The sequence below is a fragment of the Chanos chanos genome, chromosome 14 (assembly GCF_902362185.1).
Source record: "Chanos chanos chromosome 14, fChaCha1.1, whole genome shotgun sequence".
Taxonomy (NCBI): domain Eukaryota; kingdom Metazoa; phylum Chordata; class Actinopteri; order Gonorynchiformes; family Chanidae; genus Chanos; species Chanos chanos.
The window spans coordinates 19,839,298-19,853,495 of record NC_044508.1 but is presented as its reverse complement, the minus strand read 5'-3'; the positions used below and the strand labels follow the sequence as shown (position 1 = coordinate 19,853,495).

The 14,198-nt window shown below is 43.0% G+C and overlaps 1 protein-coding gene across 1 annotated transcript; it reads right to left on the bottom strand.

Annotated features, from left to right (window-relative positions):
• Window positions 1-10,360: 10,360 nt before the first annotated feature.
• cfap144 (cilia and flagella associated protein 144) lies at window positions 10,361-11,227 on the bottom strand. The gene is made up of 4 exons (XM_030792067.1): window positions 11,089-11,227; window positions 10,941-11,000; window positions 10,565-10,668; window positions 10,361-10,474 (listed from the first exon to the last, which is right to left on the bottom strand). The coding sequence occupies exons 1-4, from the start codon at window positions 11,225-11,227 to the stop codon at window positions 10,361-10,363; spliced, it is 417 nt and encodes a 138-aa protein (XP_030647927.1).
• Between the last annotated feature and the right edge of the window lie 2,971 nt (window positions 11,228-14,198).

The following is a 14,198-nucleotide window of genomic DNA, read 5'->3' as shown; positions in this document are numbered from 1 at the left end:
GAGACTAAGACTGTCTGTGACACAGGTTTCATGTTACCTGTGCTCAGTCAGGTCTGTCTGAGGAGACTAAGACTGTCTGTGACACAAACGTCATGTGACCCGTGCTCAGTCAGGTCTGTCTGAGGAGACTAAGACTGTCTGTGACACAAGCGTCATGTGACCCGTGCTCAGTCAGGTCTGTCTGAGGAGACTAAGACTGTCTGTGACACAGGTGTCATGTTACCTGTGCTCAGTCAGGTCTGTCTGAGGAGACTAAGACTGTCTGTGACACAGGTGTCATGTGACCCGTGCTCAGTCAGGTCTGTCTGAGGAGACTAAGACTGTCTGTGACACAGGTTTCATGTTACCTGTGCTCAGTCAGGTCTGTCTGAGGAGACTAAGACTGTCTGTGACACAAGCGTCATGTGACCCGTGCTCAGTCAGGTCTGTCTGAGGAGACTAAGACTGTCTGTGACACAGGTTTCATGTGACCCGTGCTCAGTCAGGTCTGTCTGAGGAGACTAAGACCGTCTGTGACACAAGCGTCATGTGACCCGTGCTCAGTCAGGTCTGTCTGAAGAGACTAAGACTGTCTGTGACACAGGTTTCATGTTACCTGTGCTCAGTCAGGTCTGTCTGAGGAGACTAAGACTGTCTGTGACACAAGCGTCATGTGACCCGTGCTCAGTCAGGTCTGTCTGAGGAGACTAAGACTGTCTGTGACACAGGTGTCATGTTACCTGTGCTCAGTCAGGTCTGTCTGAGGAGACTAAGACTGTCTGTGACACAGGTGTCATGTGACCCATGCTCAGTCAGGTCTGTCTGAGGAGACTAAGACTGTCTGTGACACAGGTTTCATGTTACCTGTACTCAGTCAGGTCTGTCTGAGGAGACTAAGACTGTCTGTGACACAGGTGTCATGTGACCCGTGCTCAGTCAGGTCTGTCTGAGGAGACTAAGACTGTCTGATGGCTCATCCTGACGAATGCACTGACAACGAGAATTCGGGTCAGAACTTGACATAATGACGGTCGTGTAGTTCACATTCCCCCGCAGGTACCTCTCGCTCCAGAGGTCTCCTTTGGACACTAAAGAACACAACAGAACAACAGCATTTTGTCTGGGTGTGTGTCAAAGATGAACACAGGACCAGAACGCTGTTTCTGAAATTAGAGTGTTTGTTTTCATATACCAGTGCAACACAGCGCCTGGAAAAAAACACACACTCTCTACTTGACTGCAAAAGAAGAGGAAGAAAAAAATCTTGCTGTCAAGGGAACTATTTGCAGATTTACTGCAGTCTGAAACAGTAATAACCTCAGTACCAGGATGCTGACATGTCCACTGGTCTGTTAGAGACCTTTTGATTCAGAACGTTTAAAAGGGAAATTCTTGCGTTTTTTTTTTTTTTTTTAATCGAGCTCTGTCGGTTTTCACATGGTTTTGAAGTCTGATAGACTGTAGCATGACTTTTCTTTCTTTCTTTTTTTTTCTTTTTGCACAGCCTGTCAAAACCAGTGAAATCAGAGGGAAGTTGCCATGATATTTTTATGCTCTGATTTGCACATCCATGACAGGTATGAAGTCATGAATATCTGCCAAAGTTATCGTAATGTGGTGAGAGTGTGAATAAAACATGAAAGGAGGATAAGCATTTTCAACTGTGCACTTGTCCCTTATTACTGTTTGTGTTGTGTAATGTAGGATATTTCTGGAAACTGGAACATTATTTGCTATAAGTAATAATATTTGTGATAGAGTAGGTAATAATGAGTTCCTTACAATACCACACAGGTTTCTAAACTCAAAATACTCAATAAGACCCTATTTAATAGTTATAGACCTCTTATAGCTGCTTTAAAAACTGCTCCAGGTAGTTGAAAATCTAATTTGTGTGCATGTTTGGAAGAAAAGAAAAACGAAGTTTGTCTGTGTGTAATGGCCTGCTTGATTTGATGTATAACTAGCTTGTACTATGCCAAGGTGAGTCGATGCTGAAAGTAGTGAAAGTCACCTGTATCAGTGCTAACTCCAGCTACTTTCAGCTGCACTCAGCATATGTAGGAAAAGCCCCAAAGAGGCATAGAGCTGGCACTCTATTCTTAGCCGACTGCCTTGAATGTCTTTAAAAATGCAGTCTGTTCCCACAGTGATAAAAAGGTTTTAGAGTCTGGTGATATGGTCACACTTGTTTAACTGAGTTAAGCATTTTCTCTGCATCACATTTCCATGTGAAGGTATTCCACATATATTTGGACACTAAATAATGACTGACACCACTCGACTGTCATCTGCACTCAAAGGGTATGGAGCAAACCTAAGGAATACAGAAAACACCATGAACACCAGCTTCACTGCAATAAAATTGCTCTGTGAAACAGCAGGGCCATCCCAAGCTGCAATTAAGTTTAAATTAAATCTGAGGAATTCTCTGCATGTATCTGATGCTTCAGTTAAATCAATGTAAATGACTTCACTTCAGAGTCCAATCTCACAATCTCACTGCTGTCTCTCTGAATCCTCACCATGCCGGTTTGGCCTCTGAGGCTCAGAATTTTCTGGAATGTGGGTGGAGGAGGGGATATGAGCTACGTCTCCATTCACAACAGCAGAAAGGTGTTCTTCATGACTGAGAGCACACTGAACACAGACAGCTAAAGCACACTGAACACACTGAACACAGACAGCTAAAGCACACTGAACACACTGGACACAGACAGCTAAAGCAGACTGAACACACTGGACACAGACATCTAAAACACACTGGACACAGAGAGCTAAAGCACACTGAGCACACTGAACACAGACAGCTAAAGCACACTGAGCACACTGAACACACTGGACACAGACATCTAAAGCACACTGAACACAGACAGCTAAAGCAGACTGAGCACACCGAACACAGACATCTAAAGCACACTGAACACACTGAACACAGACAGCTAAAGCACACTGAACACACTGGACACAGACATCTAAAGCACACTGAGCACACTGAACACAGACATCTAAAGCACACTGAGCACACTGGACACAGACATCTAAAGGACCATAAAGCAGGATTATGTCTTTACTTTAAGATTCAGTTCATTTTATCAAGGATATTTTTAGGTTGTATAGGTTGTTTAGGTTCATGTCTGAAAAATATTTCAAATCATTCTCATTCCTCTAACCACAACTCGGTGTTGAATGAGAAATGAAATGTAGTTCCCTCAGAGCCAAGGTGCTACAACTATTAACAGGGGATACATGAGAGACCACACAAAAGTGTCAATGAAAACACCAAATACAGTAAATTACAAAACAGAAGACCATAAGTACAGACATCAATCAGTACGTTCAAAATCATAGTGAATAGACCAGAGCGTAGAGAGTGGGTACCAGAGAGGGGTAAAAGAGAGACCACAGCAGCTGTAATGAAACAGACTGTCGCTCCATAAACAGAGGGCAGATTTACTCCGGTAACAAACAAGCCCAAGTCATAAATCAAAATCTCAGTTGTGAAACAGGCCAGAGCTCATAAAACCACAGATCAAAAATAGCAATTACTAAAACCAGAGATCAAATCCGATCAAACCTGAGGTGTCAAAGCTAGGCCATACACATGGGAACAAACATGGGAGATCACAGGACCAGGGCTCAGCAGGCGCAAAATAACACAATAGCTGACACAGAGCTGTTAGATAGAGAACTAATGATATAACGAGACAGAGGTGTCCATGACAATTTGGTAAGGCAGAATGTGGGAGGGGCTCCATGTGGGAGGGGCACATTGCAGGAGGGACACACAGTGGGAGGGGCTAACAGTATGAGGGACTGGGTATGAGAGGGGCTGCATATGGAAGGGACTGAACCGCTCAACCAAGTTTTGGCTGGAAACTGGTGTTACAGCACAAAGTGTAACACTATCTTTTCAGGGCATTAGACCCCTAAAAAACAGACAGATATATCATAAAACGGGCACAGACTGGGTTGCATATTTTCTCATATCAGATCAAATGGCCAGAGGTCACTTGTATCAAACTTTACAGGTATTAGACTGCATGTGTTACTGTTCTATTAATGGAGCCACATCCGAGATCTCTCTGAATCTCATTTTAGGACTTGTAACAACCTTGCTAACTCAACCATTGTCATTATTGACAGCTTACATGTTTTATAACTATGGAAGTAAAGCTTATGACAAATATTGGGAATTTAAAATATCATTTAGTCGTGTAACTGATGTATGTCAGTGCCCTCCTGTCGGCTCTGTGTACCTGGTCACTGCCTGCTCCAGTGCCTGATTCAGCCAGCTCAGGGCTTTTAACATTACCTGACATGTCAGGACAGGGGAAGATGGAAAATGTGTCATGTTTTGTGCCTCCAGTAACATGACTGGGAAACACTGGTCTGTCTTACACAGCACTCAGCTGGGAACAGTTCTTTTTTTATCCACATTTTGAAAGCAGTTCAGCTCCTTTAACAGAACTGGCAGTTCAGCCCCTTTAACAGAACTGGCATTTGGGTTTTATTCTGTACTGTCCCACTGTCACGATGTGGCTCAGTTATCACTGCTCTTGTCTGGTCACTCTCTCACCTCACACACACACACACACACACACACCAAACACACAAACACACACGCCTAACACCTCACACACAAACACACACACACACGCCTAACACTACACACACACACACACACACACCAAACACACATACACACACACACACACACACCAAACACACACACCATACACACACACCTGTTCACTCTCTCACCTCACACACACACACACACACACACACACACACCAAAGACCAAACACACAAACACACACACAAACACACACACACGCCAAACACACACACACACACACACACACACACCAAACACACAAACACACGCCTAACACTTCACACACAAACACACACACACACCAAACACACACACACACACACACCAAACACACACACACACGCCTAACACTTCAGACACAAACACACACCAAACACACACACCAAACACACACACACGCACACACCAAACACACACGCACACACACACACACACACCAAACACACACACACACACCACACACACACACCAAACACACACACCAAACACACCAACACACACACACACACACTAAACACACACACACACACGCCCACACCACACACACACACCAAACACACACACACACACCAAACACACACACACACACACCAAACACACACGCCTAACACCTCACACACAAACACACACACACCAAACACACACACACACACACACACACACACACACACGCCTAACACACAAACACACATGCCTAACACCTCACACAAAAACACACACACACACACGCCTAACACTACACACACACCTCACACACACACACACACACACCCCAAACACACATACACACCAAACACACACACCATACACACACACCTGTTCACTCTCTCACCTCACACACACACACACACACACACACACCAAACACACACACCAAACACACACGCACACGCCTAACACTACACACACACCAAACACACACACACCAAACACACAAACACACACCAAACACACACACACACACCAAACACACACACACACACACACACACGCCCACACCACACACACACACACACCAAACACACAAACACACGCCTAACACTTCACACACACACACACACACACACCAAACACACAAACACACACACACACGCCTAACACTTCACACACAAACACACACACACACCAAACACACACACACACACACACACACACCAAACACACACACCAAACACACACACCAAACACACACACACACACACACACCAAACACACACACACACACGCCCACACCACACACACACACCAAACACACACACACACACACACCAAACACACACGCCTAACACCTCACACACAAACACACACACACCAAACACACAAACACACACACACACACCTAACACTACATACACACACACACACGCCTGACACTACACACACACACCAAATATACACACACACACACCAACACACACCTGTTCACTCTCTCACCTGTTCTCAGATACACAGCCTGCTAAATCTGCCAGACACCCACCCCTTACCACACGCCTAACACTACACACACACACACCAAACATACACACACACACACACGCCTGCACCACACACACCAAACACACACACACCACACACACACCTGTTCACTCTCTCACCTGTTCTCAGATACACAGCCTGCTAAATCTGCCAGACACCCACCCCCTGCCACACGCCTAACACTACACAAACACTCCAAACACACACACACACGCACGCACGCACACACAGACACACACACACTCACTACACACACACCACACACACGCACGCACACACAGACACACACACACACCGCACACACACACACCAGACACACGCACGCACGCACGCACACACAGACACACACACACACACCAGACACATGCACGCACGCACACACAGACACACACACACACACACATACACACACACCAGACACATGCACACACGCACACACAGACACACTACACACACACTACACACACACACACACACATACACGTCTGTGTCGCTTAAGCAGTGTGTCACAGGCTGATATTTGGTGTCAGGTGGCCAATTTTTCTCCTGTGTCAGATTGGAATGGGGTTGTATCAGAGCTGCTACAGTAATAAGTGCTATTTAACTGAAGGGCAAAGCACTTCCTGTCACTTGTGCTTATGGTAGTAGAGGATCAGAGTATTTACGACTCAGCATAATTCATCAGACACCACACACACACACATATCAGTGTCTTCTCAGCTCTGCTCTGGTGGGGATGGTATGTGCAGGGGTATGGTGACAGTCATTATTATCTTCATCACCACCATCATCATCATCATCATCATCATCATCATCATCACAGAATGCATGGGAAGCTTTTATTCAATGATCTGTGGTGTGGGCGTGAGACCTGCTCTGTCTGACAGACTGAGGTGTGATGACAGTGGGAGAGGTGTAATATTCTCTCTCTCTCTCACTCTCTCTCTCTCTCTCTCTCTCTCTCTCTTTCTCTTTTAGACATTTAGATTTTAAACAAACTGCAACATATATCTGTAATCTCTTCAGATAAAAGTGTTTTGCTGTGTGGGAAAAAAAAGTCATTTATGTGGCATTTGTGAGAAGAAGGGACACAGCTTTAGTGATTCATACTGAAAACAGAATCAGAGATAAGCACAGATTTGGACTCACTGACTGGCATGATGATTTCTCTTTCTTCTCATCTGTGCTAATAAGGCCCATTTTCATTTCGTCTTGGTTTAGTTTTCAGATATGTTCACTCTATTTGCAGTACTTAGTTTATAAGCTGATATGTGAATGATGTGGAAGCCCTTTGCACCTCTCTCTGTTACAGTGCTTTCAAAGTCTCCAATCTATTGCCCTGAACAACATCACACATGCGCTTATTCCTCTGAATCAATCTCCTTTCTTTCCAAATATCAAGAGTTTGATGATTCATAGACAACCTGGACCAGTTGTTGTGGTGTTCAATACAACAGACAGATGGAGGTGTGTGAGGAACAGAAGTGAACTGAACAGACAGACAGATGGAGGTGTGTGAGGAACAGGAGTGAACTGAGCAGACAGACAGATGTTGGTGTGTGAGGAACAGGAGTGAACTGAACAGACAGACAGATAGAGGTGTGTGAGGAACAGGAGTGAACTGAGCAGACAGACAGATGTTGGTGTGTGAGGAACAGGAGTGAACAGAACAGACAGACAGATGTTGGTGTGTGAGGAACAGGAGTGAACAGAACAGACAGACAGATGTTGGTGTGTGAGGAACAGGAGTGAACAGAACAGACAGACGGATGGAGGTGTGTGAGGAACAGGAGTGAACTGAGCAGACAGACAGATGTTGGTGTGTGAGGAACAGGAGTGAACAGAACAGACAGATGGATGGAGGTGTGTGAGGAACAGGAGTGAACAGAACAGACAGATGGGTAGAGGTGTGTGAACAACATGTGGGGAAAGATTAAATGACTATGCTGTCACTCCAGACCTGCGCTGATGTTACACTATATATAATATATTATTAACCCCTGAAAGTCACTTCACGTGTCCTGATGGAGCAGTGGCACTGGGTCATCAGAAAAAGGGACATTTTCACAACAACGCAAGACCAAACAACCAAAAAAAATGTAGATGAAATTTGGATCCTTCCCCTTTCGGCTCTGGCTGTCCTGATGAACAGCGCTGGCTGCAGCACAGTGGCCGTCATCCTGATTTTTCCCAGACTCAGTCTGGTGCCCCCTCCTGGCAGACCAGGCGTGTGGAGTCAGAGGAAAAATCCATAAATGTGATCGTGTGAGTGGGGAAGTCTCACCTGTGAGGATCCTCTGTTTGTAGATTTGTTGATGCTGCAGGACAGACACAGTGATGCTGTATTTCTCACTGTAGCTAGAGATGGCGATGGTTTGGACTGATGGCCAGAGTATAAACCCTCTCCAGACCTGATACACACACACACACACACACACACACACAAAGAGAACAGAAAACACCCCACAGATGTCACAAAATCAACTAGAAAATGTTCAGCTCTTTCAAGGTCAAAAAAACTACTATAATAATAATCATCATCATCATCATCATTATTAGTAGTATTAGTAGTAGTAGTTATTAGTAGTAGTAGTAGTAGTATTGTTGTTGCTGTTGTTGTTATTACTTTTATTATTACTATTATTAATATTTTTGTTGTTTTGTTGTTATATTATTATTATTATTATTACTATTAAAACATAGCAAATAATTGGTATGAGAACTCCAGTCAGAATATCTGACTTACTGTGAGATCTGTCCTCATTTCCTGGGGTGGTGTTTCGGATCAGTGCAGTGACACACATAGTTATTTCCAGACGGGAAGATGATGGCCTGCTTATCAAGGTAATACACACTGAGGACTACACCCACCCACAGGCCAAAGACATTGACATGGGGTTACCTCCCCCAGCACAAGTTTTTTTTTACATCAACCTCACTGACTGTACTACTGAGGAGAGGAGAGGAGAGGAGAGGAGAGAGCAATGACAAAAAAAGGTCTGGTGTGTATTAGAGAATTCTGTGGAAGGTGTGCTTTGTTTTTTATTGAGCTAATTGAACTTGGTAAAGTCTTATTGAGCCTCCAGACTTTGCTGTAAATGAGGCTTTCTGGACAGAGCCTTTGGCACTGACGGTGGACATCAATTTTGCTTTTCCTCTCTTTTCTCCTCAACTTCCTGAATGCAGATCAGCATGGACTGACAAGGAGAGTGAAGATAACCTTTCATTTTTCCTTTTGATTATCTTGACTGTGCAGAGATACGAACTTTTAAGATTAAAAAGTATACCACATTTAACTGGAATTTGCAATTACTGCACACTGGCTATGAACCATGTAAACACATCCCAGCCTCAGTGACACTGGTCTCATCAATCACTTGACAAAAAGCAAAGTGATAAACTGACCCTCAGAACAGAAATCATGAGGTCAGCTGTTCTAAACATCAGAGCTGGATATGTGGACATTGTAATGTGTTGTTCTCAGAGAAAATACAGCTGCAGTTTCTTGTGTTTTCAGCATAGGCACCCCCCCCCCCCCTTTCTTTAGACTAAAACGTCAGGAAACCACAGTACTGTGAAACACAATCTCAGGATTACTGGGTCCCCTCATAGCCAGGCTCTGTGCTTACATTTGACTTTAAGATGTAGTTTGTATGTTTTAGGTCATTCTCTAGCGGACAGACTTATCCTGTGCTGATTCTCAGATCCGTCATGGATTTGCTTACCATGTGTCCGAGAGTATCAGCTGCACTGACAAATCTCTTCATAAATATTTCACCAGTCAGTTGATCAGAATGATGGTTATAGATTTATTTCTGTCAGAATTGTCAGTAGGGCTCTGATTATTCATACTTATAAACGACATGACATTTAGTAGTATTGATCCACCATAATCTGTCCACTCTTTGCATGGATAGGATTATAGATGGTTTGACTTGTCCGATACACTGAAACTGTTTATAATCGTCACTGACCCTCATCTGTAATGCTGTCCAATGAACAACACTGAAAATGTGCAGAAACATTCGATTATGTGTAAAAGGTTTCAAGGCCGGTAAACATATAGATTGGTTCACGTGCCTTTCTCAAGAGATTCAACAGAGAATGTCACCTATTAATGAACACAACAGTATATTTGCCTGTTTTAAGTGAACAGGATTAAAAGGGCGTTTAAACCATATATTTGAGAAGGTTTTTGTTTGATGTAAGTCGTCAATCTGAAACTGCTGGACAGCCAGCGAACACTGAAATGTATGCGGAACTGGGAGACACTAGGTCGATGTTTCAGCCGAGGTTCTGGGTTTGTTCTTTTAGGCGCCATGCTGCGTCCATGTATTTGGTGATGTCCGAGTTCTGCCTTGGAAAGTGGAGCCTTCGGTCGTTGCGATCCGAGACGACCTAGGGAAAAGAGAACATACCGCCTGTCCAGGATGTAAAGTAAACATTTATTTTAAAAGTCTGATCTATCGCACTCCTCAGCACTCTTACCAGTGGTGTCGATATCCAGCCTATTTCTTGAGCCTCGGTGTGTGGATGGGTGTATTTCTTTGTTGGCTCCAAACGTGCCCCGTGGATGGATTTGAGGAAAGAGTCTAATAGGCCAACATAACCACATAATTTCACATAATCATTAAGAATTAGTATGTATGTTTTTTTGAAGGTTGTTTGTAATAGCCTAATTATCGGTCTACAGCGGACTCAGTGGTGATACAGCAGACAACGAAAAGTTGTCCTTTACCATTACATTTTAAGTACCAAACAAGAATTTGGTCTTTGATAAATTTGTCATGATTAGCCATGTATCTCTAACAACTAAGATAACACCGAACTATTGGCTGTGAAACTAAAGGATGAAATGACGTACGGTCTTCCTCTGCTTGTTCGTGCGTGTTCCCCGACATCGGCTTATCCGTCAATACATGAACTAAAAGACAAAAGGCAAGAAGGACATGTCTTCAGCACACTTAACCACAGATCACCAGTCACCGTTCTGACGACCTCAGAAAACTCACGTTTTTTGTAAGGATTTATGCTGAACTTGGTATAAAGTTTTTGACTCCTCTGCTCCTTCATAATCGTCTCTGCATGAATGGCATTTTGGTGAACTATATTCACAGGGTCTTTCTCTCTTGATTTAGCCGGTGCTGCCATTTTGTTCTCGGTATGTCAATATAATGTATTCACAGTATAAACAACGCACAACTTGCCACTCCCCCCACCTCTTGAGTCTTGTTACCTGGAAACCGTAAACAGAATCCGAAAATTAATTTTGGCTCTGTCCACACGAGGGCGCACAATATCTATTTATTTGCACTAACGAAGAACGGACTCAATGCACCGACATTTCATTAATTCTGATATCTTCTAAGCATTTAACATACTTGGGACTTTATACAGATAAGCCAATAATCTGTTTATAGTCCTTCCTTCTTTATTTCATTAAAGTTAATCAAACAATTCATGTCCCTCGTGGACTACAAATGTATTTGGAGTTGTAAGTTAGGATTACAAATAAATATACAAATGTATTGACATTCTGGGCTTTTAAACCCCTGAATGTTGAGAAACAGCTGAACAACATTAATTTACCATCTGAGCAGTAGAACTATAATATTAGTACACTCAGGAGACAGCAGAAAACTGGCCAACTAGTGAAGACTTTGAAGGTAAAAACTGTTTGAGATCTGTCATACACTGTCTGTTATCAAGTGTGAAGTCCTGCATGCTCTCATAGATGGTATGTGCATATTCATATGTGGGTACACATGTTCTCTCTCTCTCTCTCTCTCTCTCTCTCTCTCACACACAGACACACACACACTGAGAATGACAGTACTCTTCTGACATATCTGTCTTTCCTGTCTTTCATTCTGTCACTCTTTCTCTGTTTCTGTTCGTCCCCTGTGTTCTTCCATTAGCATCTCTCCTTCTCTAAAGCACTTATTCTCATTCCATCTGTCCAATCAAAACAAACCAGCCTCAGGAGCGTCTGCTCAGTATAACAAAGCCCTTCTCTTTATGGACACAGACATTTTAATAAATCCGTCTGCAGCTCCCCTCATCCGGCTGTCCTGGTGGAACGCTGTGCATAACCGCTCAGAGAGATGGGTTTTGACAGGTCAGATATTTGCAGGGTACTGCTGAGAGTCCTGGGCTGTGGAGGCTTGGTTTGCGTGATCCTCTGGCTGTTGTGTGAGCGTGTGCTTCAGCGTGTGTCAGGCAAGTGTCCAAACAGATTAATATCCCCGCCCACGTCCTGCATGTCCGTTACGCTGTTTTTCATTTTGGATTGGGAAATTTCACTAAATCACAAACTGCTCTTCTAAATTCAGTTTTAATATTTTTTTTTTTCCCTAATTATGAATGATGTTTGTGTGATAGATTGCCTTTAGGGGAAATGCATTGATATTTTTTTTTTTTGTGCCCATTTGTTGCCTTTTTATGTCAACCGTGTTTGTTTATCCTTCTCTGAAGGGTACATATTTTAATTACAAAGTGCCCTACGAGTTCTCTCATTAAACCTAAAGAGACTGAAAATTCAGGGGTTGTTTTTCCATATGAACTTAACTCACACTGTGCAAACAAGAGGCATCTGGTCTTTCACACGCTGCCCAGTGAGCTTTCTTATGATTATAAATTAGACCCCAGGCGGGAAAGATATTTACAATGTCATGAGCAATATGTGACATATTTGAATATAGCAATTTATTAAAAAAAATAAATCTACAATATTCGACTGTTTAAAATGCAATTTTTTTGTACTGCACTCTTAAGGATTTGGTTGTAGAACTACAGTACATAAAAGAGATTGATGTGATTAAAAATACTGTGACAGAACAAGTGAAATGCTCTCTACACATTTTTCTCATGAGAGAAACAAATAGAATCAGTGCTTCATCAGACTTATACATGTGTAATGTGGTGTGTGTGTGAATATGAGTTGCTTCATCAGACTTATACGTGTGTAATGTGGTGTGTGTGTGAATATGAGTTGCTTTATCAGACTTATACATGTGTAATGTGGTGTGTGTGTGAATATGAGTTGCTTCATCAGACTTATACGTGTGTAATGTGGTGTGTGTGTGAATATGAGTTGCTTTATCAGACTTATACGTGTGTAATGTGGTGTGTGTGTGTGTGAATGTAAGTTGAATGTCTTTGTTCTGAAGTGGTGTGCTCTCCAGGCATCCCGGCACTCCGTCGTGAGAAAGTCCTGTGAGCTTACGGAGTCTCCAGTGAAGAGCAGTCAACTGTAACCACAATCAGTGGAGAAATACAAACACACTCAGCCTTTAGACCCATTGTCTCCACTTGCATAGATAGATAAAGTCTATCTCACACTCATCTGCGTTCTGCTACCACCCTCACAAAGCAGGCAGGGGAAAAGAAAGAGAGAGAGAGAGAGAGAGAGTGTGTGTGTCTGTGTCTGTGTGTGTGTTTGTGTGTGTGTGTGTGTGTGTGTGTGTGTGTGTGTGTGTGCTTCAGCCTCAGACTGCTCCTGTAAACTCTCTGTTGTCAAACAGTGTTCTTGAATCAGTTTTAAGAGACATAGTCTCAGTCTTACCTGTAATGTTTTTAACATCAGACATGATGCTGAAGCTACAGTTAAGGAGATGATAAATACAGAGTATCAGATTTGGTCTCTGTCAGTCCTGGTCTACTTCTAATCTAAGTGTTTTGTCTTTTGGTGAAATTGAATGTTCTGGAAAAGATTAGAACAGGGAGAGACAACACTGACAGTCTGGGAAACATCTAGTTTTAACCCTGTGATGCACTGCTTTAAGTTCCATACAATCTTTGATCAGTCAGTTATATCTGGTTAAACATAACATGGATCCAGTCTCCAAAGAATTTGTTTCAAAATACACATCTGTAACTGTGGTTATGGACAAGAATTAGTGTGTTTTCCTCAAAATTATTGAAAGCCAGTGTAGCCTGACAGCTCTCTCTGACAGCTATCTTTGTTTCAAACAGGAAGCCTTCGCGCCACTAGAGGGCAGTAGACTCTGATTTGGCTCAAATGAACCTGAATGTACTCTCATTGCCCTCTAAATAGCAAGGGAATGTAAATCTAATTTGTCCTGATCTAAACGCCATGGATGGCTGAAGCTCATCCTTATTG

Excerpts from the sequence above, each read along its gene's own strand:
- cfap144 (XM_030792067.1), bottom strand. The coding sequence starts at position 11,227 with ATGGCAGCACCGGCTAAATCAAGAGAGAAAGACCCTGTGAATATAGTT. Across the intron at positions 11,001-11,088 it reads CATAAATCCTTACAAAAAAC|TTCATGTATTGACGGATAAG; the intron begins GTGAGTTTTCTG and ends TTTGTCTTTTAG. Across the intron at positions 10,669-10,940 it reads CGAACAAGCAGAGGAAGACC|ACTCTTTCCTCAAATCCATC; the intron begins GTACGTCATTTC and ends TTGGCCTATTAG.